This window comes from Acipenser ruthenus, chromosome 4 (assembly GCF_902713425.1).
Source record: "Acipenser ruthenus chromosome 4, fAciRut3.2 maternal haplotype, whole genome shotgun sequence".
In the NCBI taxonomy this organism is placed as follows: Eukaryota; Metazoa; Chordata; class Actinopteri; order Acipenseriformes; family Acipenseridae; genus Acipenser; species Acipenser ruthenus.
Window position 1 is genome coordinate 50,136,302 of NC_081192.1, and position 25,133 is coordinate 50,161,434.

A 25,133-nucleotide genomic window follows, 5' to 3' on the forward strand; every position below is an offset into this window, starting at 1 on the left:
TATAGCGCTACCCCTCCGCCTCTTTTGTCTTGCCTGTCTTTCCTATACAGTGTATACCCACTAATATTATATTCGTCTCCATCACTTTTGGATAACCAGGTTTCTGTAACACCTATCACATCATAGTTACTTGTTAGTACAGTAGCTTCAAGTTCTAACATTTCGTTTTTGAAACTTCTAGCATTTAGATAAATACATTTAATGGCTATCTTACCTGAGCTTTTTTGTAAGTTTCAGTTTAGTTTCTGCAGCTGTCAACCTGCTTCTAAACTGCTGTGTACTTTTCCACGACTGTACTTCTCCCACGTTGTCGCTCTCCTCGCTGTCTCTGTAATGAAACTTACGTGTCTACTGCAGAGTCAGTGGTTTAGTCCACTTCAAGAGGACTAATTTCGGGGTTAGGAAATCACGAGGAACTGAACAAAATCAGTCCCAACTGCAGCGTACTAATCAGACCTTAGACTGATCATGGGAACTAACCAACATACCAATATTGAAAATGTAAACCAGGATAGATCAATTTGAAGAAACATTTTCTATGCAAAGTAGTGCAAATATAATTAGACCAAATCATTTTTTCCCTGTATTCATTTTTAACATTGACATTATCTGTCATATAAAGGTAAGTGGAATCCACTGTTCTGCACAATCCGTATGCTGTATATAGTGTACAATGTGTACAATAGCCTGTATTAGCATCTTTGAACCAAAAAGGTATATTAAATATATTAAGAGAAACTTCAGTCTGTGTATCTTAATTAAATATATTTACATTGAATTGGGAACCTACGATCAGAGTTAAGATAGAATATTTAATTGAAATACTTAACTGTAGGACTTTAATCTTCCAATAGACAACTACAATTACATCTTAAAATATACCGGTCCTGAGAATTCATATCCTTCCCATTAAAAATATTTGGGACAAAAGTATACTCTGCATTACTACATTCAATGTGTTTGTTTTATAAAATAAGCAATAAAACAAGAGACACAGTAAACATACTATATCCTACATTTATTTACAAGAAATGTCAAAACCAAGTATGATCCTCATAAGAAACACTGGAATTATCTTAAATACAGTTAACAATAATTCTAAAAAGTGTAACAGAAAATAAACAGTTTTGATAAATAATAAAAAGCAAAAAATGCTTTTGAATTTAAGTAAAACTGAATTAATAAAATTGAATTAACACATATATGAAAAGAAAGTAATAACATGTACTTACATATTTACAGGCGTCTCACTGTTTTCAGAACATGTTCAAATGATCAACAAACACAAAATAATAATAAAGTTATATAGAGGATATTCAATTAACTTTAACAGTGTACTTTAGTTATTCCACAAATGATTCTGTACTGTGTTAATGTGAGTCAAATAAATACAGCCCTCCATGTATGTAGGGACATGGAATATTCTGTTTATATAACAAGTTGCATATGGAAAACAAAGCATGTTTAAACCTAATTTAAACAACTGCATAACTTTCATTAAATCAAGCTCTACTTAGCAATACAGCATCATTTGGAAAAGTGCGATTCCATAGTCATTCTTCCATTAATACAATGATGGATTCCAGCATGAGATATGGCCAACAATGTATTCACTCTGCAGCGTTGAAAAGTTATTCAGCATTAGATCCTTCAACACTTGTATACATTTTTATCCAAATGCATATTTTTCTGAGATACTTCTTTCATTTGGCATCATCTGTCCACTTAACTTCATGATCAGCTTGACAACGAGTCCTGCCTGTTAAAACGATGAGAGGTTTATACAGTTTTCATTTTAAATTCAGGGCTCAAAAACCAAAGGCTTGATGCAGTACATATTTCCAGCAATATCCACTTATTTATTAGATCCAATACTGTTAAACATCACATATATAGTCCACAGTTAATTATAAATAAACCTATGATAAACTACCAAGGCTACATAACTTTGTTACCAGCAAGCAGCTCCGAAAAAGAAAATACATTCACATCGTAGCAGTAACTTATTGCTGGCCATAGCTTATTTGTATTTTAGCTAAACATTATCGGTTTTCTGGAACCCTTGATTGTTTACTGGCTCCACTTGCTTGCCTTTGCCTTTTTTTTTTTACTAGTTATTTATTTTTTAGTAATGCACCAAGGTAGTTTAATACAGTAACAGATACAACAGCAAGCTAATTTAATCAGGTTTTCTGTACACTTTAGCCCTAGAATTACTCACTATATCGTATTAAAGAATTACAGAGCACCCTGGAGAGTTTACATAAAACACATTACTTTATCTTTGCTGTATCCTACTGTATGTTGCCCATATCACAGCAATATATTTTTAAAAACACAATCCCACACAACTACATAATTATTAATATATTTTATGGGTCACAAATTAGCTGGGGAATTTGAGCATCATATCCATATCAGATAGGATTATGTTATAGAACAAATCTAAAGGAATACTTATATTGCGCTATGCATCACAAGAACTATGATTACAGCAGATGTTACTGGAATGGTCTACTTGTCCCTGCTTGGCATAGCTTTTCTTCACACAATATTTCCAACAAGATTACAGAAGTTCAGGAAGTTTATTTCTGTCTCAGTAAAATCATGCTTCTTCAATGTGCTGCTGGAATTTGAGACATTTTGATCCAAGGTACAGTGTTAATTGAGGCCAACTGGAACTTTCCTACCCCTTCCAGGCATTCTGCGCTTGGAACAGGATGCCTGGAACGGGTAGGAAATTCTAGAAAAGAACGTTCCCTTTTGGGTCATCGTTGCAATCATAGCCACTTTTATGCCGGGTGTTTCTATTTTTTGACATGCAATTCCATTGTAAGCAGTGTTGTTGACAATGTATTTGGATCACCTGTTATGTATACCGAGCATCAAAAGAAACTTATCACTATTATAACACATTTATTTTCGAAAAAAATAAGTTATATAAATGATGAACATTGACAAAATGTTTTTGGTTTCTTTTTAATCACTCGATCATTTATCCTTGACCATGACACGCTTGAGTGACTGACTGAAGCATGTGCCCTTAATCACCTAATTAGTGAGACAGTTGATTGGACACTGGATATGGAGTAATTTCAGCTGTTGAATTTCAAGCTTGAATAAAAGCAATAAAGAAAATCACAGAAAAAAAACAATATGCCACATCTGTCAAGAGAGCAGTGCCTTCATGCAATCTGCATGTTGGAGGCTGGACTAGGACAGCGTACTGTGGTTCGCCATCTTGGGTGCTCACAGCCAGCAATTTCAAACCTGGCGAGACGATATAACCAGACACACTCTGTCAATGACAGACCAAAACTGGGAGACCAAGAGTCACAACACCTGCTCAAGATCGACAGATCATTTTGCAGCATCTTCGTGATGTCAATTGTTAATCAGCACAATAAAATGTCACTGCACCTGCTCTAAAACAGAGTTTGTCATTTTTCAATCACATCTAGTGAATTTTATCCAAATATAAGTGACAAGTTTCTTTTGATGCTCAAATATAAGTGATAAGTTTCTTTTGATGCTCAATATACATAATGGTTAGATTAAAACAACCGCTGTGTTTTTACCTGTTTGGTGTGCACTATGAAACTCATTTTATTTTCCAAGCTGTGTATTTGAAAGTAATGATCTGCCTCTCCCAACTGCCACATAAAGGAGCCGTACTTCAGACTAATAAGCAAAGCCTGGGGATGACAATAAATACAAGAAATAAACACATTAAAGTTTATACGTCTTACATTTATCTGAGAGTGAAGTCTCATTTTTAACAAATCTAACCTGCAGCTAAAAGGTTTGGCCAAAGGTTTTGCATCACCCTATATAATTAACTCATTTTGCTTTATAAAGTCAAATGAAACCTGTTGAATAATGTTACGTTAACTTTAAATTACATACTTTTTATATATATATATATATATATATATATATTTTTTTAATTGTCTCAATCCTAAAAATCTAGGTGATGCAAAACTTTTGACTATAGCTGTATATGCAAAGAGTAATATTTGTTTAATAATTCAACAACTTTAGATTATCTGTACTCAAATACAAGTAAGGATGTTGTCAGTTTGTTGATATTCTGTGTTACAGTAAGTGTTGAATAGCATATTAATGATTTGGAACTTCTGAATTGCATACATACACAAAGATCTAGCTCTGAATGGCATGTAAAAACTATAGGGGGTTAGTTCTGTGTTACGTATAGACCCGAATAGGTCAGAGAGAGTGTTTAAAAAAAAAAATAAATAAATAAATAAATAAATAAATAAATAAATAAAATTTAAAAAAAACACATTTTACAAAACAGTTATAAAATGTAGGTTAGTCTGAAGTTTTGCTATTTTTCCAGATACCTTGGTTTCCATGTTCATAAGGAGTAATCCTTTCGTATTGACTCCCACATACACCCGGATGACTTTATGATTGCTGGAGCTAGCTTTGGTGAACACTTGTCCTGTAAAGAAGGCTGCTCCATATGTGGGAATATCCCAGCAGTTCTGTAGGAAGAGGCGCTGCAGGTGGTGCATCTCCTTACTGACACCCTCACTGGTACTGAGGCTCTGAAACAGAAAACTTGCATTATATCTGCTGGTGAAATAGAACATTTAAATTTTTTGTAATATTTATTTGTTTTTAATCTGGCCTTATTCACAAAGCTCTAAGACAGAAGGCCAACACCAGTTTTTGAAAAACCATAACTAGTTAAACATTTGTAAATACAGTAATCCGTCGGTACAGCTCTCTCAAATTAACCATGTCCTGCTGCACTGTGCTCTTTCTGGTTTCCGACAAAGTAAGCAAACAGCGAACCGGAGAGCTTACGTATCTAATGGTGTGATGCAAACATACAACTAATGTGTAAACTACTTACACTTTAATTTAAAATGAACAGTACAAACACAGCTTCAGTAGCATTTGCACCATCGATGACTCAGAGGCAAACAAAAAGGCAATTCAAAAAGTCTAATTTTCTCAGTACAGAGCATCAAAGCCATGACATAGGAACAAAAGAACTACAGTAACAGGTTTGAAATCTAGATCTGTACAAGTCCAAGCAGGCAATACAATGTACTGTACTTTGCATTTATTTTTCCCATTGTATTTATATAAATATATTATAAATATAATAATTTAGCATTTCAGATTTAAAAGTTATAAGCTGTATCTTTATTTTTTTATTTCATATGCAACCTATTTGCTGCAGTGTTCAATAACGTAATCAGGAAACACACTGTAAGTATCTTAAATGTGCACTGTCATTTATTTATGCACGAAAAGCCTATGCTTTTAGTATAGCACTCTATCTCAAACATTTATTTTCCCTTTAAGCATGTTTTACCGAGGGATTACTGTAGTACCCATCACCTTCTAGCTCCAAAACTTAACTTGTATGCACAGATATGTAATAACTTATGGTTAATCATTTCTGTTAAAGATTTTCATGACCCTACTAAAAAACAGACCCTACTAAACTTTTTTTCTGATGGATTTTTTTTTTTTTTTTTAATAGAGGTAATGTGGACTGCTATAGCACAGAAAATACTTTTTGCTTTAATGAACATTACTGTTGACACACAAAACAAATATGGTTGAGCCATACTAATCCACGTTACAGAATGATATAGCAACTGACACACAATTTATCCTATCCCATAATCATTTAAAAATAAATATGCAAAGTCACCTTCCGTAGCTACAGTTTGAAACGCACAGTATTCAGATCACGATTGCCCTTAGATATTTTACTGACTTGTTGTTTTTTAGGTTGTAATAATGTATTAACAAGCATAATTAAATTATTTTAACAACTCACCTTGTATTCAAGAAGGATCTTATTTGTCCAATGTGGTGCTTTGCTTTTTAGTTTGGTGATTGGCACGATAGATTTCAAATTTTCTTCACTGTTTTAAAAAAAAAAAAAGAGAGAGAGAGAGATATATAAAATACACAGTAGATTAGCAACCCTGGTAAAAACAACTTTCAGTTATTAACAACATTTTCCCAGGAACCAATCCCATCCCATAGACCTTAATGTTAATGGAATTCTGATATTAGCAACTGCACGCTGCTTATTGACAACTTTATTACTAGTTGCCAGTGCTACAGAGTGCACTTGCATGATTGATGCGCATGCTTCATGCAGCTTTTATAACACATTGACTTTGCAACTGCATATGTCTGGAAGACTGAACTATGGCTGAGTTATGACAGCAGGTGAGCCCACTGATGCACTTCTTGAGGCAGTCAGAGCTGCTAAGCACCCACAGGTTGAATAGCCACAGGATACTGCATCAGACAAAGAACCCAAATAGCACTGCGGCCAATCGTGAAAAGGCTTCTAGTTTTTGAGATACCCCTCCCCACGGTAGAACAAGCCACAACTTATTTTTTATTGAAGATTTATATGTAAGAAGTTTGAAATGGATGGTTGTGGTGATCGGAAATGGTGGCAGAACAGTTTTTTTCACACATTTTCAGGATGACTCCCCTTTTGAAAAAGAACGCTCAGAGATGAAAAAAAAATAATTATACACCGTGCTGTTTTGCTGCATTGACTGTACAAAAACACAAAATGTAGTTTTCCATGTTAACGTTATATATATATATAATATGTACAACTTAAAATCCTACCTTTATGAGAGCATGACTGTGCACAGCAAATTTCGTACTTTCTCAGTTAATGTTTTAAGTTTCACCGTCATGCTGATTTAGGTTTTTAAATGTGTGCTCATTTGTGTTCATAAACCGCGTCTACTTGTTTTTGTTTACTTCCTGACTGGCGACAATGTATTGGTTGGTTTCTTGTTGAGGGGGAGTGGTTTTGACAGTAAAAAAACATTCCTGCTGTTGCACGTCTGTGTGTATTCTCCCTGTCAGAGAATTCTGACAGGGAGAATACACGAGAAAACATCGTATTAAAAGTATGTAACCCTGTTAGGCTATGCTATATATTATATTGTTATTGATGTATCATATGCATATGAATTAAGCATATGAATTAATATGTTTTACAGATATTAAATAAATCAGTCAACCTTAATTAAATAAACATTGAATGAATGGATAATAAATATTGACTCGATACCAGTAATTGTGATGATATACAATACTTAAGAATGTTAGGCTATATTACCTTGTTATTGAGTTATTTAAAGTGCTAAGAAAATTAAGCGGATTGTGTTAAAGTAAATAACAAGCTTTTAACTTTATATATTATTATTATATATGTTAACTTTTATATATTAATATAAGTATTACGTTTTATTTTCCATTACAATAGACAGTCATTGTGTGCTATTTTATTTAGCTGAATAATTTACCTCATAATTTGGGTTGCCCGATTTGTATGTTTATGTATTCCTACCAATGGCTTTAACGGTTTCTTGTCATAAAAAAACACCCCTTAATGTGTTACATTAAGGGGTATTTTTTTAATGACGCTTAATTTGCTAAAATGTTGATAACAGGTAATTATGTGTTTACATTATTATTATTATTTATTTCTTAGCAGACACCCTTATCCAGGGCGACTTACAATTGTTATAAGATATCACATTATTTTTATATACAATTACATTATTTTTTACACATTATTTTTACATACAATTACCCATTTATACAGTTGGGTTTTTACTGGAGCAATCTAGGTAAAGTGCCTTGCTCAAGGGTACAGCAGCAGTGTCCCCCACAAGGGATTGAACCCACGACCCTCTGGTCAGGAGTCCAGAGCCCTAACCACTACTCCACACTTAAAAGAACAAATTACAACAGGCAACCCTACTTATAACTGTATGTACCAAGTTAGCAGTAGTTCTCTTGTTTTGCAGTAGAACAGTGGTAGGTGAGGATGCAAATATGGATCACTATGAGGAGCCACCAAAAAAATTTAAAAAAAAAAGAATTGATACAAAACAATGCATAATATGCTCAGAGCAATTGGAAGGAAATTCAAAAAGAGGTCCGGCTATGAAGACTGCAACACAAGAGGGCCTGAAGTCATTATTAGATGGAGCTGAAGTGAGGCAGGATGATCATTGCAGAAGATCAGGTCTCAAAGAACGAAGACATATATGTACCTCGTGGAATACAAAAGGTCACTGCTGATGTACCGAGTACCTACATTGATGCAGCCATAGACAACTTCGACCAAAATGAAGATACTCTGGATGGAAAGTCTACCACACATTGCATGGCCAAGGTACTGTATCAAATATGTGGCATTCCTGATGATATTAACCATATCCCACGATGAAGCAAAAAGTCACTTGAAGGAGCAGCATATGATCAAGATGAATTAGAAAGACACACTAAACCCAACAAAAAACCAGAGCCAACTGCAATAGCCAACAGTTCCATTGTTGCTGTGGATAGAGATAACAAATCCTATCTGAAAGCAATAGCAAATGATTTGGTTTGGAAGCTTGCACGGCTCATACATAAAGACAACCAAGCCATCCCTGTATGGAATAGTTTCAACACTGCCACATCAGTTATAAATCAACCTCTGACAACAATCAGATATCTACCATTCATCCATGCACAACCATCTATACAACCCTGCTGAAATTGGTGGCCATGGCCGAGAAGTTAGGACAACCCCACATCCTAGTCACAGCAGACATACAGATATACAGTAAAGCACAACAGGTACTGTGGAGCAAACCAGAGATGCTTGATGGAAAGGTAACCATGAGACTTGGAGGAATGCACCTATTGATGGCATTCATTGCAAGCATTGGCAAACTGTTTGGAGATGGAGGTCTCTGGCACCTTCTTACTGCAACAGATACCTATGCTGAGTCAACAGCACATCTTATGCTTCAAGGCAAACAACTGTCTAGGTCAGGGAGGGGAATCATATTGGTACTTGATGCACTCTCTCAGTTATATCACTTCACTCCAAGAACAGTAACGTGCTGTGGACATTTTCTGCACGATATGCCAGAATTGTGGCTTTGAAACTGGCTATTAAGCTTCACGCAAAATTTAGATGGATTTACAACGGGAGGTGGTATATCGTAAAAAGCAGACAACGTTAGACAATTTCTTATTTTAAATTGTGTTCTTTAAAATTGACTGTAAGTACACATATTTTTTCTGTTTGCTTTATTCATTGTAAGGACAATTGTAGTACATCGTTGTGTAGTACTATTTGGATAAGCTTTTTTTGTTTTACACGTGTGAAGTAAACAGTTCTGTGTTTGGGTAGTACGTGTTTCTCATGTTAAAACACTAATATTTAAAACACATTTCAGTGCCATATTTGTATAACTACAGTATATATCATTGTTCTATATAAATACACTTGAAAACAGGGGCTTTTTGCTTATTGGCAACTTTCATTTTATGACAACAAGCCAAATTAACATTGCACTGTGGAAAATGAAATTTAGAAACATACAAATCCCTGGATGTGTTTTTGCAAGGCTTGCTGCTGTGGCATTTAGAATTGCACTGAATGCCCTTACGCACACAGAAGCACTTCCTTGCTTGACAAAAATGAAGCCTTGCATAGCCCCAGAAGCAGCTGCTGCTGCACGAAGAGAAAGTTTGTTTTCTTTGGGTACTTCGTCCAAATTAGGAATGAAGAATTGGACCACTGAAATTCAATTAGACTGTAAAAGGCACTACAGAGATCCTCCAGCAGACCGAAGACCCAAGAAGCTGTCTCTTCTTTTGTGTTTCGTTCTTTGCTTGTTTGGTATTTTACATTTCACAATTTGATCAAAATAATTTGCTAAAAAATAACCTTTAATTTTGTTGTAAATGTTCAAATTGCAAAAGTTATTTTGACCGAATCCTGACTTGTTAAATCAAGAGTAATAGATTGTAATGCAGTGTAATTGTTCCTGTGTTCCCTAGTATACTTGCAAATTGAAGGTACATGTCTATTTTTGTCAAATATTTATATTTAACTTAAAGAACCATTTCCAAATATGAAAAGGTTAAGAATGTGTTTCCTTTCTTATGTTATCAGTATAATATAATAAACACATACTGATGATTCAATAGCTCCTTTATAGTACACACTGTTCACAATTGCACACAAAGGGGGAGAAAGCCAAATTGAACAATACCGACAAAAGAGAAAAAAACATTTTTGTATAAGCGTTTTAGAAAAACTTTGGCATTTTCAGGAGCTCATTGCACACCTTGCTGCATATAAATGGTTCATAATAAAATACTGTACCTTAATTTTACCAAGTTGATTCCGATAACCCTCTGTAGGGAGAACTATGGTTTCAGTCTCGGTGTTCAGATATCTAGGGCTTTTTTCATATGCAAACGCTCAGCCTGAGTACCTTAACAAACCTTTTGTTCAAAAAAATGCATGCTAAGAAGTGAAAAGCTGAAGCTGGAAGTTTTTGAGTTTAGTTTGAGTTGGTATTAGGAGGTCCTGAACCATTGTGAAACTGGAATAAGAAAAGTGAACTGGGTAAGGCTTGAAAACATCTGAAAGCTACTTTAAATTAAATGCTTCTGTGAGCAGGTCAGATTATTTGTATTAAGGTAGTTTCATTTACCGTGCATGTATTAAAATGAGTTTAGTTTGTCAAATTACTTTGTTGCTGCATTCTAACCAGCATATTGATTTAATTCAAGTGTAAGAGCTTTATCCAGAGCCATATATATATATATATATATATATATATATATATATATATATATATATATATATATATATATATATATATATATATATATATATATCAGATGAGCTACAGTTCTACTCAAATGTAATTTGCCACTTACAACCGGTTGGCACAGTTAGGTCTTTCGGTTTTACACTTTCATTTCAGTTTTACCAAAAACCGATTGGATGTCAAAAACAGATCAAAGAGTTGATAAAAAAGCAAACTGATTATAATTGACTTGCATCCCTAGTCCCTACAGCTAAAACTACCTTTGGGGATTTTAAACAATAGGATTGAACAACAAGGTTTACTTTCAATAAATTAAAAGTACACAGAGGGCTAACAGACGCCAATCAATTACTGTATATTTGTGTAAATAGACCATGATGCTGGGACACTGGCTTTAACCCTTTGCGGTCCATTGTCGGACTGGGTCCGACATTGCAATTATTCCTCACAGGTCCTTTGTCGGACTGGGTCCGACATCATTATAGCAACACAATAAACGGGTGTTTAGTCGTTTTTTCTCCGGAAAAAGCAGAGAAAACCATTCAATTGCCGAGTGGGAGCGACAGGAGCCGAGACAAGTCGAAAAAAAAATAAATTAAAAAAAAAAAAGGCGTATCTCATGAATAGTCATACATGGTATCAGGTATCAGATAACGGGGCGGTCATAGTAAACAAGCTGGCTGAGTGCGTCAGCGCACAGAGACTATCATGGACATTTGCAGAGCTTTTTTCAGATGTTATAGTAATAAAATAATGACTTGGATCGCATTATTGAGGAGTTTGGTGATAAAACGAGTGATCCGGAGATGATCGATCGGTATGTACGACTATTATTATTATTATTATTATTTATTTCTTACATAGGTGGGGCGAGGCTGGAGATGCCTAGTGAGTGCTTTGTTGATATGCAGGGCCATTTAAACCCGTTTGACTGTGAAAAAAAATACTTTTAAACAGCGCGTATAAAATTAACTGCGCGTGTGAAAATTAATTAGACCTGGCGTGCCTGACGTGCAATTAATAAATGGACCGCAAAGGGTTAAACAACTTTTTTGAATTGTACTTACTTGAGGAATCCTTGCTTGTGCTTTTTGCTCTCATAGTTTCCATAGACAATCTGCAACAGAAGGCTGGCCAGTGTGATTAGCTTGCTGTCTGGTGATGGAAAGAACCCTTTCAGCAGGCTGTGTCGGGCTTCATCAAACAGGATAAGAATAGAAAGTGGATCTTCCACCTTCGGAATGAAAAAATACACAGACCTAGTTAATATAAACTTTTTCAGTGAAGAGGCATATCATTTGAATTGAAGTATTAGTTCCTAAACCAAACAGATGTTTTTATTTTAATATGTACAGAAAAAGAGGAAAGAGGCTGAAAATGTAACACATTTAAGCATTGTTCAACTGTTTATACACACTGTAAGTCATCGAGCAATATGCAAACGAGCTCATGCACACAAACTGCTTGAAGGCAGTCAAACTGGGTCAAGAGTACTAAATACGTTAGTACTTATATATATATATATATATATATATATATTCATTTTCAAACCTTTTTCTCAATGTCCAGTGAGAGCCTCACATCTCTACGTAAAAAGAGTTGTGGTGTTTCCCGGCTGGAATCCAGGAGCGTCAATTCAGTGACGATCTCTCCCCAGTCTCGCACATGCTGGAGCGGCTTGTGGTAAGGCTTCAACTGAAGACCTGGTGGGAGAAACAGCACACACATGACATACCTTACACAACATAGACACAATATAGTATAAAATAAACCAAGTAAAATCTTAGAGAAATGTTTCAATGAGAAGTATTTTCAATATTAACATTCTGGACCAAGCAGGAGGACACATGATTTACACAGGTCTATTGGTGAATACTGTGACACATTTGTAATGTTCATCAATTCAAATATAGTGATACTTTAATACTGCACCTTCCAGGATTGTCAGATGGGTGCAAATAAGACTAGTATACTGTTATGGCAATTTCCTATCCTTAGTGAGAACCTACTATCACTTGAAAAGTGTATTTTATTAATACATTTAAATTGTAGCTACGCCCCCAAAGTTCTTGCAATTTTTCTCTACATCCCAATAACTTAATTTAATATTTATATATGGGAGAACCTATCGGGTTTATCTTTACACAGGATGTGGGTCAGGGGCTATAACTCTTCTGCAGACCTTCCCTAATTTTCATTGACACAGGCATTCAAAAACACTGACATTATAAACAGTTAACAACCTTTACATAAATTAAATCAAATGAAATTTTCCTGACCACAATACAATGGGGGTCAATGAAACAAGCTCCTGATAATATCATTTTGGTTAATGTCACACTCCACTTAATATCAAGGCAATGTAACAGTATTACAATTGATTTCCACCCCACTTAATATCACTTCAAAATGTCTTCATCATCTATACTGTATTTTGATACATTCTCACTGTACTCGACAGCCTTGTGGTCACATGATCACCTAGCTTGACTCTTGGAGATCCAGTGTGTGTGTTCAGTATTTTGACCATTGCATTTTAAAATGAAAAAGTCTCAAATAAAAATATTTAAACATAGCCACGAAGGCTGAAATAATTGCTCTACCCAAGAAAGGAGAAGAAGAAACCTCTCGCTTACAAATTTTCTTCTCACCCATCAACGATCTCAAAAATTCTTAAAAACAGGAATGCAATTTTCAGTGCCTATCACAACTCCCAAGTGGCTTCTACTACTAAAAGAATGCACGTTCTCGTTTGGTTTGTTAGGTTACCGATGAACCTCTTATTTTCACAACTTATGCTCAGTCTGTTTGGCTGCTATTCATTTACAATACTACAATATACCTGTACTGTGAGACCGAGGCATAAGCACTGTGAGCTGCTTGACACTGAATGACAGTTGTTAATATTAGGCAACACACCCTTCGAAGAGGCCGGGATTCAGGAAAAGTGTCTATTTATTACATGAAAAAATACCAAAAAAAATACTGTATTGACTAAGTAATAAGTGGATTAGCGGAGCCCCACCATAAAAAAGAAGTACTTCCGCTCCAATCCCACTACACCTGACTGACATAAAATATCTATTTACAATTAAAAGTTGAAGTTTACAAAATGCTATGTGCTTTGCTTACTAAGGTTTTCTGAGCATATCCAGATAGTGAAGTACTGCTGGGTCTCCTGGGACAGCCTCATGCCCTCCATTATCTGTTGAACAGTGGTGTTATTTCCATGTTTCAGCTCCACAGACCGGTATGACCCATCCATGCGGTAAATTCTAACCTTTTCATACTTAAAAAAAAAAAAAAGATACAAAAATTCAGTCTTTTCATGCATTATAAACCACACTTGCTAATATTCTAAGACAGACATAATGTCAAAAGTGTCCTTACTGGTTTGTTCATGGCTTGCTGGAGTAGCTCAACTGTTCCCTCCCACTCATTCTGCTTATTCTCTTCACAGAGTTGTAAAGGTGATCTTCCTTGCTGATCGAGAATGTGCTGCAAACAGAAACAAGAGCAAGTTTGAAAAGTGACAGTCAATAAATATGTACAATAAACAAAAAATAGCAAAGGCCAGACTTAACTGGGTTGATTTCATTTTTTTTTTTTTTTTTTTTTAGTCATCGCCAATGATTTTTCACCCCAATTTTCTCCCCAATTTGGAATCACCAATTGTACTGTTCACCGCTGCAACCCCCCAGCGACTCGGGGAACGGTAGCTGAAACACGCATCCTCCGAAACGTGTCCCTGCCTAGCCATCTTTTTCCGCACTGCAGATCCACAGCAAAGCCATCAGACCTATAGTGCCGGAGGACAACACAGATCTGAATGGCTCCACAGCAGACCTGCAGGCGCCCTATCAGCCACAGGAGTCGCTGGTGCGCGGTGAACCGTGGATTGCCCTGCCGACCTGAGCCCTCCCCACCTGGGTGGCGATCGGCCAATTGTGCGCCACCCCCTGGGAATTCCCTGTCACGGTCGGCTGTGACATAGCCTGGATCCGAACCCGCGATCTCCAGGTTACAGGGCGCATCCTGCACTCCACGCGGAGCACCTTTACTGGATATGCCACTCAGGAGCCCTGATTTAATTTATTAGCAGTGGTGATGTTGAATAATCTCCAGAGAATCCTATTTTGCATAACCAAAATTATGGAAAACATGTTTTTTTTTTTGTTTATTTAAATATGGACTAGATCAGTCATTCTTCATTAAGCCAGTTTGTAGTGCTGTGTAGACGTTGCAGTTCATCAGCTGAGACATGCCACAAAGATCTACCGACACTTTACCCAAAACAAGGCTGGTTAGTCAGCTGGTCAATGTTTATAGTGTATGATTTTAGTAGTGAACTAAATGGTGGCGTTAAATATGGCAGCCTTAACCACTCTGTTAAATGACATGCTTTCAAAATACAGCAGCCCATATTGGAATAATGACAAGTGAGTATAGGGGCGCCACTAAGCTATCACAAAACCATAAAAAGCTTGTAGGTGCTATGCAACAAGAACTAAGGTACATTGGTCATGAACATTACACTCACATGTGGTAATAGGTAACTGCTTGTTAAACATTGTTATTTTATACTCAAAAAGAAACCGATTTATAACTCACTCTGTCAATTTCAGGATGCTGTAAAAGAAGCTGCACTATTTCAGAGTGTCCTCCTCCAGCAGCAAAGTGGAGGGGTGAGCTGAGCTGACCATTCAGGAGGTTAGGGTTGCACTTCCCTTTCTCTAGTATCAACCGCGTGGCCTCCACCTTTCCGTACCTGCAGAGAATCAATGACAAACACAAAACATGACATAAATAAATGTATCTCCCATTAAATGATAACTTAAATGACTGCTGGCTGTGCTACGCACTACAATTATGCAATGCGGTAATACTGTTTGTCCAACATTGCTAAAAATGATGGTGTCTAATTCTGAGGTTACAGTAGTTTACAGTAATGCATGTATGCTAATACTGTGTGTTTACATACATGCATGTAATGTTTTCATGTACTTACCAACAGGCATAATGAATAGGCGCCCAGTGATCACTATCCAGCTTATTGACTGAAAAGTCGCTGTCCAGCAGCTTGCCTAGTAATTCAGTATCTCCTTCACAAGCACTACGGTGAAGTGGGAAATCATCAACCCACTGATGCTCCCTGGATATGATCAAAGAAAACAGTGCTTTTCAGAGAGAATGTCTCTGATTTACCATGTATAAACACACTTCAGTTTTTTATGATTCTAAATACTTGGCTTCAATCAAATCTATAATACAGTCATCTGAAGAGTAGACTAAAGCAAGGCTTTCCAGCAGTGTTGCACTATAGACAAAATGATAATAGGAAAGTTCATAATTATAAAAAAAACAAAAAAAAACCTGAATAAACCCATGATCATATTCATGTGTGCCACAACCAGTTAAAGCATGAAATGTGTTTTTTTAAATGGATGGGGGGTTAAGTGGATTTAAATCCAGGTTAAGAAGAAAGTCCCTTGAGGCATGCTTATGCATGTTGGTCAGGCTATGTGTGAAGCTCTCATTGCCACTACTACTGTGGATAAAGAGTGTGGCATTCGGTTACCGGTGCTGCAAATTCAGCTCATGTAAAGAATAATCAATCACTCACTTGTCTTCTGTGACACTGCTCATACTGTGCTGCCATTTCTCCCTCTTTGGAATCTGGATCTTGGAATAATCTGGCGCTCCAAGACCAAAGTATGGGTTTATGACCACCTTGTCCACCTGTAAATACATAAGTTACTCTATCAGAGTGTACACCAAGACTGCCAAATGTGATTGGGATTTGAAACTGGATCGTGAATGGCTAAAAAATGTCGACCCTTATACACAGCATGTTGATGAAAAATGAAAAATAACTGCCTTCAAAATAAAATAAAAAAAGGTTTATATCTGGGTCAAATGGGGGGCAGGCAACTCATGAATGCCTAAGCCATGACCGGAACATGTTACCCGCTGTACATCAGGATGGATACTCTTTTGGATATATATATATAGATATATATATATATATATATATATTATATTTATTTCAGCTGCATACCCGATTTGTGTACTGGAGATCAGAGCCGTAAAGAGGATTGTAAATGCACAAGTCTGCTTTCTCCAACGCCATCATTTTACTCTTGATCTCTAGAGCAGTGTAGCCCATGTGCTGCGTGCCTTCTGACTGGCTGGTGTCATTTGTGTAAGCAGGGTTGGTAACATTGGTTTTGACCCTGTCTACAGGAGCCGGTCTGAAGAGAGCTGGTATAGCATGGGACACAGTGTGCTGTTCTGCAAGCCACCTGTGAGGAAACAGGCATACAAAATTGAGCAATTAAACAAATCCATATATTTTAATTGTTTTTGACTTGTAAATAGTCAACAAATGGTAAAGATGAAGTACAAAACGGTCTACGTACAGTACAGAAATTAACTGGTTAATATGACTGCCCCCTTGTGGGCATTAATATCTGTTTTACGTATCGCTGGTTCCATTGGCATGCAATATCTTATTTTCAGCTATGCAGCTAAATTCTCAGTTAGATATGCATAAGAATCCCCCACACCACCCCACCCTACCCTACCCTACCCTACCCCCCATGGCAATTTAATTGAATCTTACTTATCCAAAGCGATTAACATTCTGGCAGTCAAGGCTGAGAAGTGAGTGCTGGTTTCACTGCAGACTCGCATGATGTCTTGTAAGCAGTAAAAACTTGGACTTCCAGGGCAATAAACACTCTTGCTGTTGTCTGCAAATCAAAAAGATTAAACCTTTAACTGTAACTGAAAATTTGTTTTATTTACCCTTCTTACTACGATTAATTCATTTATCAGGACTGCACCAAAATGTATAATCCAAAAACACCAAAAGATACAGTTCCTCACCTTTAACGGTAATTGGTACAATGAAAAGCGATGCTTCTTTTCCAGCATTCTCTCCATGAGAGAACTTCTTTATATGCACCACACGTTTACCTAGGGGGATATGAATAGGGCATCAACAGGTGCTCAGTAATTATGAAAAAGTAGATCACAGGGTCCAACCATTACAAATCAGGACATCTAAGGGTAACATTAACACACCACCATCCCAGAGTTTAATGGAACTTGTTATGTACAGTATTTTTTATTGAAAACTTGCAGCTTGATTGGACCACCAGTTTAGAAGTTAGAGGGTCTCAGTTTCTGTAGGTTTTGAGCAGACACACTGGACGTTCAAATTGTTACATCTCAGGATCCATTTAGAGACATGGTTTTGATGCCATTTTGTTGGAAATTGCTTAGTCAATGAAAACCTCAAATTTCTACATAAAAAATAATAAATAAATAAAAATCAGACCAAAGTTGATCATATTAAAGCATAACACATTTTCAAAGACACAATTTGCTTTATTACTTCTCCAGAAAATTATAAAGCTGTAGCTATCTCAACATATTTATGCATGTTAAATAATCTAACTGTTTTCTCAATGCATGATTAATATTGAGGAGGCAGCTGCAAAATATACTTCCTCTGCGATTACTGATCATGCTTCCTTAGAACACAGACAATATCTGGCCATTTATCTCCCTGGTATACAGATCAGCTGAGATCACTGTTCACAAGGAGATCTGGAAACAAAATTGTTCTACCTATAAATGTGCGATCATCTTTGCCGGGATCAGTTACTATTCAAGTATACAGAAAGATGTGGAAATACTAGTGTGATGTTTAGAACGTTTAATAAAATTCTCCATCCTAATTAGAATGCAACTGCATCTTCAATATCCTCTCTAAATTGTGATGATTTTGCTAATGAACATCACTATGTTAACAAATTTTTGCAGAATTTTTACTGGTGTGAAATTCTTATAAATAGAACACTTTTTTTTGTAGAAATGCAAATCTGCCCTCTAGTGGTTACATAGAGAGCCCTTCATATAACTTAGTAATCAGATTTTTTTCAGCTTCAATTGTAAAATTTGCAACACGCAAAACTGAAGTAAATGGCCGGTTTTATTTCACAGTGCAGCTTGCCTCAAACCATATTAACACAGATTCCGTCTCTGGTATGTCTTGAGTCATAGGCCCCACTCTCCACTCACCCACAAATAAAAACAATAAATAAAGAGGAAAAAAGAAAAAGAAACCACACAACCTGATACTGGGTTTCCTGTTTTAAAAGAGGCTTCAGCTGTTACACATCATCATATGTTGTTTTTTTAAGTAGGCCTATGCCCCAGTTGTCTTCATAGGTCTGACAGGAAACCACTAAATTTTCTTGCAGCAGACAGTAACATATGGTTTCAATACTGAACTTACTGATAATGGCTACATTTTGTGTTCATTTTTTAGTTCGTACAGCAGAATTGCCATTTAACTAAAGCAAACGGGTTATATATATATATATATATATATATATATAAAGTCAGTGTCAGTGTTGGTATGCAAAGTTTTTAGTTGTCAGTTTTTCATGCATGGATATTTTAAGCAGTTCTGTTTATACACATTACAGCAGGCAAGGAGTAGAATAATAGAGATGACAAAGTACAATTCATAACCAGTAAACACAAAGAAATAGAAAAACAAAATGTGCACAGATTTTCAATACCTTTCTGTGATTACAGTACGTTACTTAAAACCATGAATAAGAAACAGCACTTGCCTTTGAACCCTTGATTGTTAGTGGATATGGGTTTGGTTGTCTCATGCACGTACTCCAAAATGGACCCAGAGGTATCTCCATCCCCATGAATTTTGGTTCCTAGTAGCACTTTCTTCCTTTTCTTTTCCTTTCCTTCTAATGGAACTTCTAACAGAAGAATCTAAAAATACAATAATTATCTCTGTAGAATGGGGGTAGCCCTTCCAAATCACAAAGAGTCATGAACATTTTCATTTTCTTGTATATTTATGTTTTACCAGGAGAGGCTCTAATCAGCACTAAGAACCACTTTGTTCAAACTCTTAACATCAAAGAATGCCTTAAAATAGGCCACCTAAAAAACACATTAAGAAGACAATTTAAACCCAAATTATATATGTATTTAACAGACATAAAAATATGGTGCCTTGCTTAAGTATTCACCCCCCCTTGGACTTTTCCACATTTTGTAGTGTTACAACCTGGAATTAAAGTGGATTTAATTGGGATTTTTACAATTTGATTTACACAACATACTTAACACTTTGAAGGTGCAAAATATTTTTTTATTGTGACAGAATAGTTAATTAAACAAAAAAAAAAAGACATTTGTTGGCCTTTTGGCAAAATCCAAACAGGAAAGAGGGGTGAATACTTATGCAAGGCACTGTATACATCTGTCACTTCATGACAATCCATTGCATGACAATCATTTTGCCTTGCCCTAAAGCCAACATGACATTTGCTTTCCTATGGAGTGATTTTCACCGTAATAAAGATGAAACCTCTCCCTTGTTTTTCTATACAGAAATAATAATCTCCATGTTGTATTCTAGTCAGTAAACTATCTATCAGTACACACAGGGATAGGGTATGTGTATGGGAGGTGGTTATCCAGTGTTTTAGAAAAATGGCATGAAAAGATATTTCAACAATAAAATCCCCACTGGGACTGGTCTCTGGGGTAGCAAAAATAAATATAGATATAACCCAAACAGAAAATGTTTGAGTACAGCACCCAATAGGTCTTATTAAAGAGACCTTCTTACACAGAGCGGGGGCACTACACTATCCCTAAACAATTATGGATTTATACATTTAACTTTGGTTAGAGAGTCTTCCTGTTGACAATCCTGTTACTCGTTTACAACCTTAGGCCAAACCCACTATGGTGTATCATATCACGTACTGTGGTTTCCTATGTCAAAATGTACAGCTCAAGTTTATTTTAGTAAAACTTTCCAGTTTTTACTGACATATTTATGCTCCGACTTCTCTTTAAATCAATTTGCTTTTATGTTACATTTATTTAACTGTATAAACTGACAGTACAGTTAACAATATATGGTTATTAAGGGCTATTACCTGAAGTTGAAACATTTGTCAAACCTTCATCATCAAGACTGAACAAGTGGTTCCAGAGATACAGCATTCAGTAGCTCAGCCAATCAGGTTTCAGTATTGTTAAGTTATTTTACATACTGCGAATATAAAAATATGTCTATGCAAATTGTAACTATACAGCATTCAGGCAAGTGGTTTATTGTTTGTTTTGTTTTGTTTTTTCAATTAGTAACAAACAGTTTGGGTTGACTTTGAGAAATTTCTTAACACAGAATCTACACAGAATTATAGTGAAAAACAGCACAGCTAAAAACAACATTGTGGAAAGTTTGTTGTTGAAAGCTTACTTCATAAGCCTTTGCTCTATATTCCTTAGAGTTGAGACTTGCAGTATTCTTTGGTCGAATCACAACAACAAACACGTCCTCCAGGTTATCCTTGTTGCCCATGGTGCTTGAGTAGCTTCAGTTCCCTTTAGGCATCATTAAGACCGTTGGTTTACGTTGGTTCACCACATCTAAAAAACTAAAACCAACAATGTTACACTGCAAAACCAGTTTTCCAAACAATAGTATTAGTGGGTCAATTGCACTGGGGATGATCCTGTGGTTAGTACAGAAGACGGTACTAAACCACTACTCAAGTTAACACCAATTGCAATGAACTAAGAAGCTCAGATAGTCCCCCAGCTACACATTAACAAATCCAGAGTAACTGCTGTTGCCCTGAGTCTAGAGGATACTAAAACACAGTACTAAGTTAGTTCAGCAATTTCTGTCTAAAGACTTGTGGTATCGTACTCCCTGGAACAAATACGAAAAAAAATCCCAAAATGTATTGCAACTTTTAAGAAACTGGACTATTCATAATCAAAAATGATCTAAAATGATTTGAGATCTTCTGCGAGGAAAAAAACAAAACGTTTGCAACAAAACCAGTTTCATCCTTATTCAACTTAACGTAGGCTTATTTCATTAAAAAAATAATACAATTCTAATAAATAATTCCAGTACCGCTTTCCAGTGTCTCTACTTTCAGCCTCTTCCACAAGGAAAGCAGCATTAAAATCTGCTTACAAGTATATTCCATGCAGTTGTGCACTACAGAATTGCTGTGGAATCGGCCATCCTCCACAGTTTCAATAAAATATTTTATACACTCTATGAAATAAAGTTTTTTGCTCCATAATATACTTTTGCACACGACTGCTGGCCATTATTGCATTCGTATGGATGTACTGAGAAATAAAGCTTTTATAGGCTGTACCTGAAATGTGTAATTAGCATTTTTTATTTGATTTACACCTTTTATAGTCTGCAATACACCTTTTAGTCGGCCAGGGTGTCCTCGGCTCACTGCGTACCAGCGACCCCTGTAGACTGGCCAGGCGCCTGCAGACTTGCCTGTAAGCTGCCCAGAGCTGCGTTGTCCTCCGACTCTGTAGCTCTGGGTTGGCTGCATGGCAGGGCTGCAGAGTGAAAAAAAGCGGTCGGCTGACAGCACACGCTTCGGAGGACAGCGTGTGTTCGTCTTCGCCGCTCCCGAGTCAGTGCAGGGGTGGTAGCAATGAGCTGAGCCTAAAATACAATTGGATATTTCACATTGGGAGAAAAATGGGGTAAAATCAATTGGCGACTACTAGAAAAAATATATATAAATGCTTCAGGTTTCATGTAAAATCAGAGGTTGTAGGGCTTTAAATCCAACACTTGTGAATGGTTTGGCATGTAATGATCGAGGGGTGTCGTCACTTAAATATTTCTGTTTACAGATGTTTAGTAACATTAATTAAACTACTCAATATGAGTACTGTACTGTAAATCTTCTACATTGCATTAGGGTGGCTGTTTATTGTCACTACTAAAACACACACACACACACACACTGGGTTTTCACCAAGTTCTAATATGTCCCTCTATGAACACCTTGTGGATTAAAGGCATATTGCTTTGAAAATTGTTTGGTAATAAAATCTGGTGGATGAATATAAAAATAAGATGGACCAGCATTTTAAAACAAAGGAAATACTAAAATCACTTTAATATGCTCCACATTGGAAATGATTCTGATTATAGAACAGTTGCCTCTAGTCTTTTGGCTTTGCCTTTGTGGAAGTGCTTGCATATTACTGTACCATTGCTGATAAACCCCATTATGTGTGGTGTTGATGCTTAAAAATACAACTATAACAAACCATCAACAAATCCCCAAGCAACAGCATGGGACAAAAAAACAAACAAACATTACATGTAATTATTTATGTTTCCATAGTCATTTACAAACGTTTACGTGAATCAGCTCTGGAAAAAGAAAACCAAAGGAAGCCCTTCCCAACAACACACCCACAGACTAAGGAGGAAACTCTAACAAGGGTCCTGAAAAGATCCAACCCTTCCCCTTGACTAACCAACCAATTAGACTTTGCGATTTATAGCTTGATTTAAAAAAATAAATAAATAAATAAATAAATAAATTTAAAACAAAAAAAATAAAAGATATAATAATTTGTTATTACAATTTTAGGGAAAAGGTGAATTGTCTAATACCAAAACTATTTTGTCACCATTGGCTTGGATAGGTTACTGCTTGTGACCAATACACACATTGTTTTTCCCACCTGCAGTGCAAAAAATAAGTCACACAGCACGTCTATTAACACACACACAGCGGTATTTCATCCTATTCATGTTAAAAATTTTGTTTTCGTAATTGAAGCAAGTATTTTAGCGATATGAAAGGCATTGCCACTTCTTAAATGTCAATTGTGTTTAAAACGCTCCTTTACTCATGCATCAGGAAAAATGTTTTTACCACATACGAGTTTACAATTATTTACGAAGAGAATATAAATATATTTATATAAAAAATATTCGTCGGCTACTGGATTTAACACAGAGCCGTCAAAACCGACCAATGCCAGCTGGAGTTCAAATTAACTACCAAAACGCCACTCCATCACTTGTCTGTATAAATTTATGAACTGTATTATAACCATGTCATTTTGTGGTTGACCTCCAACCCAAAATGTCTTGCACACAATATGTTTTCTCTATTTAGGATTAAATAGTAGGAAGAACAGTACGCCGATTTAAAATCATTTTCAAAATGCTTGTTACAGTATGGGTGGTGGTTACACATTTGCAACTAATTAGCTACTCTGAACTTCTCTAAGCAAACTAGCATTGTTTACATCTAATGCAGGCAATATAATAGTTTACATATTCAAATAACAAAAGAGCGTACTCACAGTAGAAGTAGTAACTGTTCAGCTGGAAACAATATAAATAAAACAGCTACATCTTAAAAACAAAAAGAGAAAAATAACAACCGTATGAAACCAAAAGTTTCAGACTTCCTGTGTAACAAGCAGCACACCCTCCCACGGACTTCTTGCTCTGTTTTTGCGAGTGACGTTCAGGGTAGTGTGGTTTAGCGTTTCCGGGTCACGCTGAAACATACTGCTGGTCAGTAGCTTTATATTGAGCTTAAAAGCTTCTTGAGGTTTATCGCTACTAACTGGCAACCTCAATATATATATATATTGAGGTTGCCAGTTACACACACACACCAAAGTGGATAATTCCTGTTATAAAACGGATTAAACTGCATTATTTGAACATTGTTGTCTTTAATTCTAATTTAAAATACCCATAGCTAGGAATTTTAAGCAGGTGACGTTATAAATGCTGCTGTGTGTAACAGTAGTACTAATAAGAGTATATAACCAAAAAGAGTGGAAATTGAAACATTCTATTGTGAGAACGAAAAGCAGGGAGAATGAGAAGTCGCCATATCTGGTCAACATGGAGATTGGAGATCTTTGTTTATTTTAAAAAGTGAGGTAATAACGTGTAATATATAATTGTTCCTAATGGGGGCAGTGCAATGAAACAACATTATCTTTATTTTTTAATATAATTGTTCTAAACGCGTTCTATGCGGTCAGCTTGCCGAAGATATTAATATAGTCTGTGTCAATGTGATTATATTTAATAAACAGTTCTAAACGGTAAAACATACCACAATCCGTCTAACCCATACTCACTTGTAACTCAATCTATTCAAGATAAAGACCTTTTTCCGACCATGCACCTAATTATTGAATTGTCATGTGTAAGAGTATTATAAACGCAATTCATAATTTAAATGAGAAAATATGCATGAATCAATTTAATATATTTGACCTCTTGCACATACAAAATATATACAAAGATGGGGCAATTTGAAATTACACGTCTGTCAGATTTGTATTTATTTTTACTATAGTACAGTGTAAGGATACTTTAGTGTAATATGTATACTGTATGAAAACAGTGTGTGTATCATGTATGTGTCATGTAAACATATATAGTTTGCTTCATCATTAAAAAAAAAAAAATCAATCATGCACTCTTTCTTCTTTTAGGTTTCCCAAGAACATTGAGAGACGACAGCTGTGGGTGTCCAGGATGAGGAGACAGGAGTTCAAGCCATCAAACAGGGCAGTACTATGTTCTGATCATTGTGA

At 36.0% G+C, this 25,133-nt stretch overlaps 1 protein-coding gene across 2 annotated transcripts; it reads right to left on the reverse strand.

Moving 5' to 3' along the window:
• Positions 1-999: 999 nt before the first annotated feature.
• LOC117400520 (krev interaction trapped protein 1-like) lies at positions 1,000-24,078 on the reverse strand. 2 transcript variants are annotated; one of them, XM_034000603.3, is made up of 17 exons: positions 23,874-24,078; positions 20,974-21,151; positions 19,304-19,463; positions 17,544-17,633; positions 17,278-17,407; positions 16,714-16,957; positions 16,279-16,394; positions 15,664-15,807; positions 15,267-15,423; positions 14,046-14,153; positions 13,788-13,944; positions 12,207-12,358; positions 11,723-11,889; positions 5,825-5,912; positions 4,365-4,571; positions 3,579-3,695; positions 1,000-1,759 (listed from the first exon to the last, which is right to left on the reverse strand). In XM_034000603.3, the coding sequence occupies exons 2-17, from the start codon at positions 21,073-21,075 to the stop codon at positions 1,670-1,672; spliced, it is 2,229 nt and encodes a 742-aa protein (XP_033856494.1). In that variant the 5' UTR covers positions 21,076-21,151; positions 23,874-24,078; the 3' UTR covers positions 1,000-1,669. The 2 variants fall into 2 exon arrangements, with proteins under 2 accessions (XP_033856494.1, XP_034774571.1); XM_034918680.2 differs by lacking the exon at positions 23,874-24,078 and adding an exon at positions 20,648-20,763 and having other exon boundaries at positions 20,974-21,091.
• Between the last annotated feature and the right edge of the window lie 1,055 nt (positions 24,079-25,133).

Bases quoted from the DNA above. Each gene is read 5' to 3' on its own strand.
- LOC117400520 (XM_034000603.3), bottom strand. From the start codon at position 21,075: ATGGGCAACAAGGATAACCTGGAGGACGTGTTTGTTGTTGTGATTCGA. The intron at 15,808-16,278 runs GTGAGTGATTGA...GATCATATCCAG, and splicing joins AGCAGTGTCACAGAAGACAA to GGAGCATCAGTGGGTTGATG. The intron at 4,572-5,824 runs GTGAGTTGTTAA...TTTCTGTTTCAG, and splicing joins AGATCCTTCTTGAATACAAG to AGCCTCAGTACCAGTGAGGG.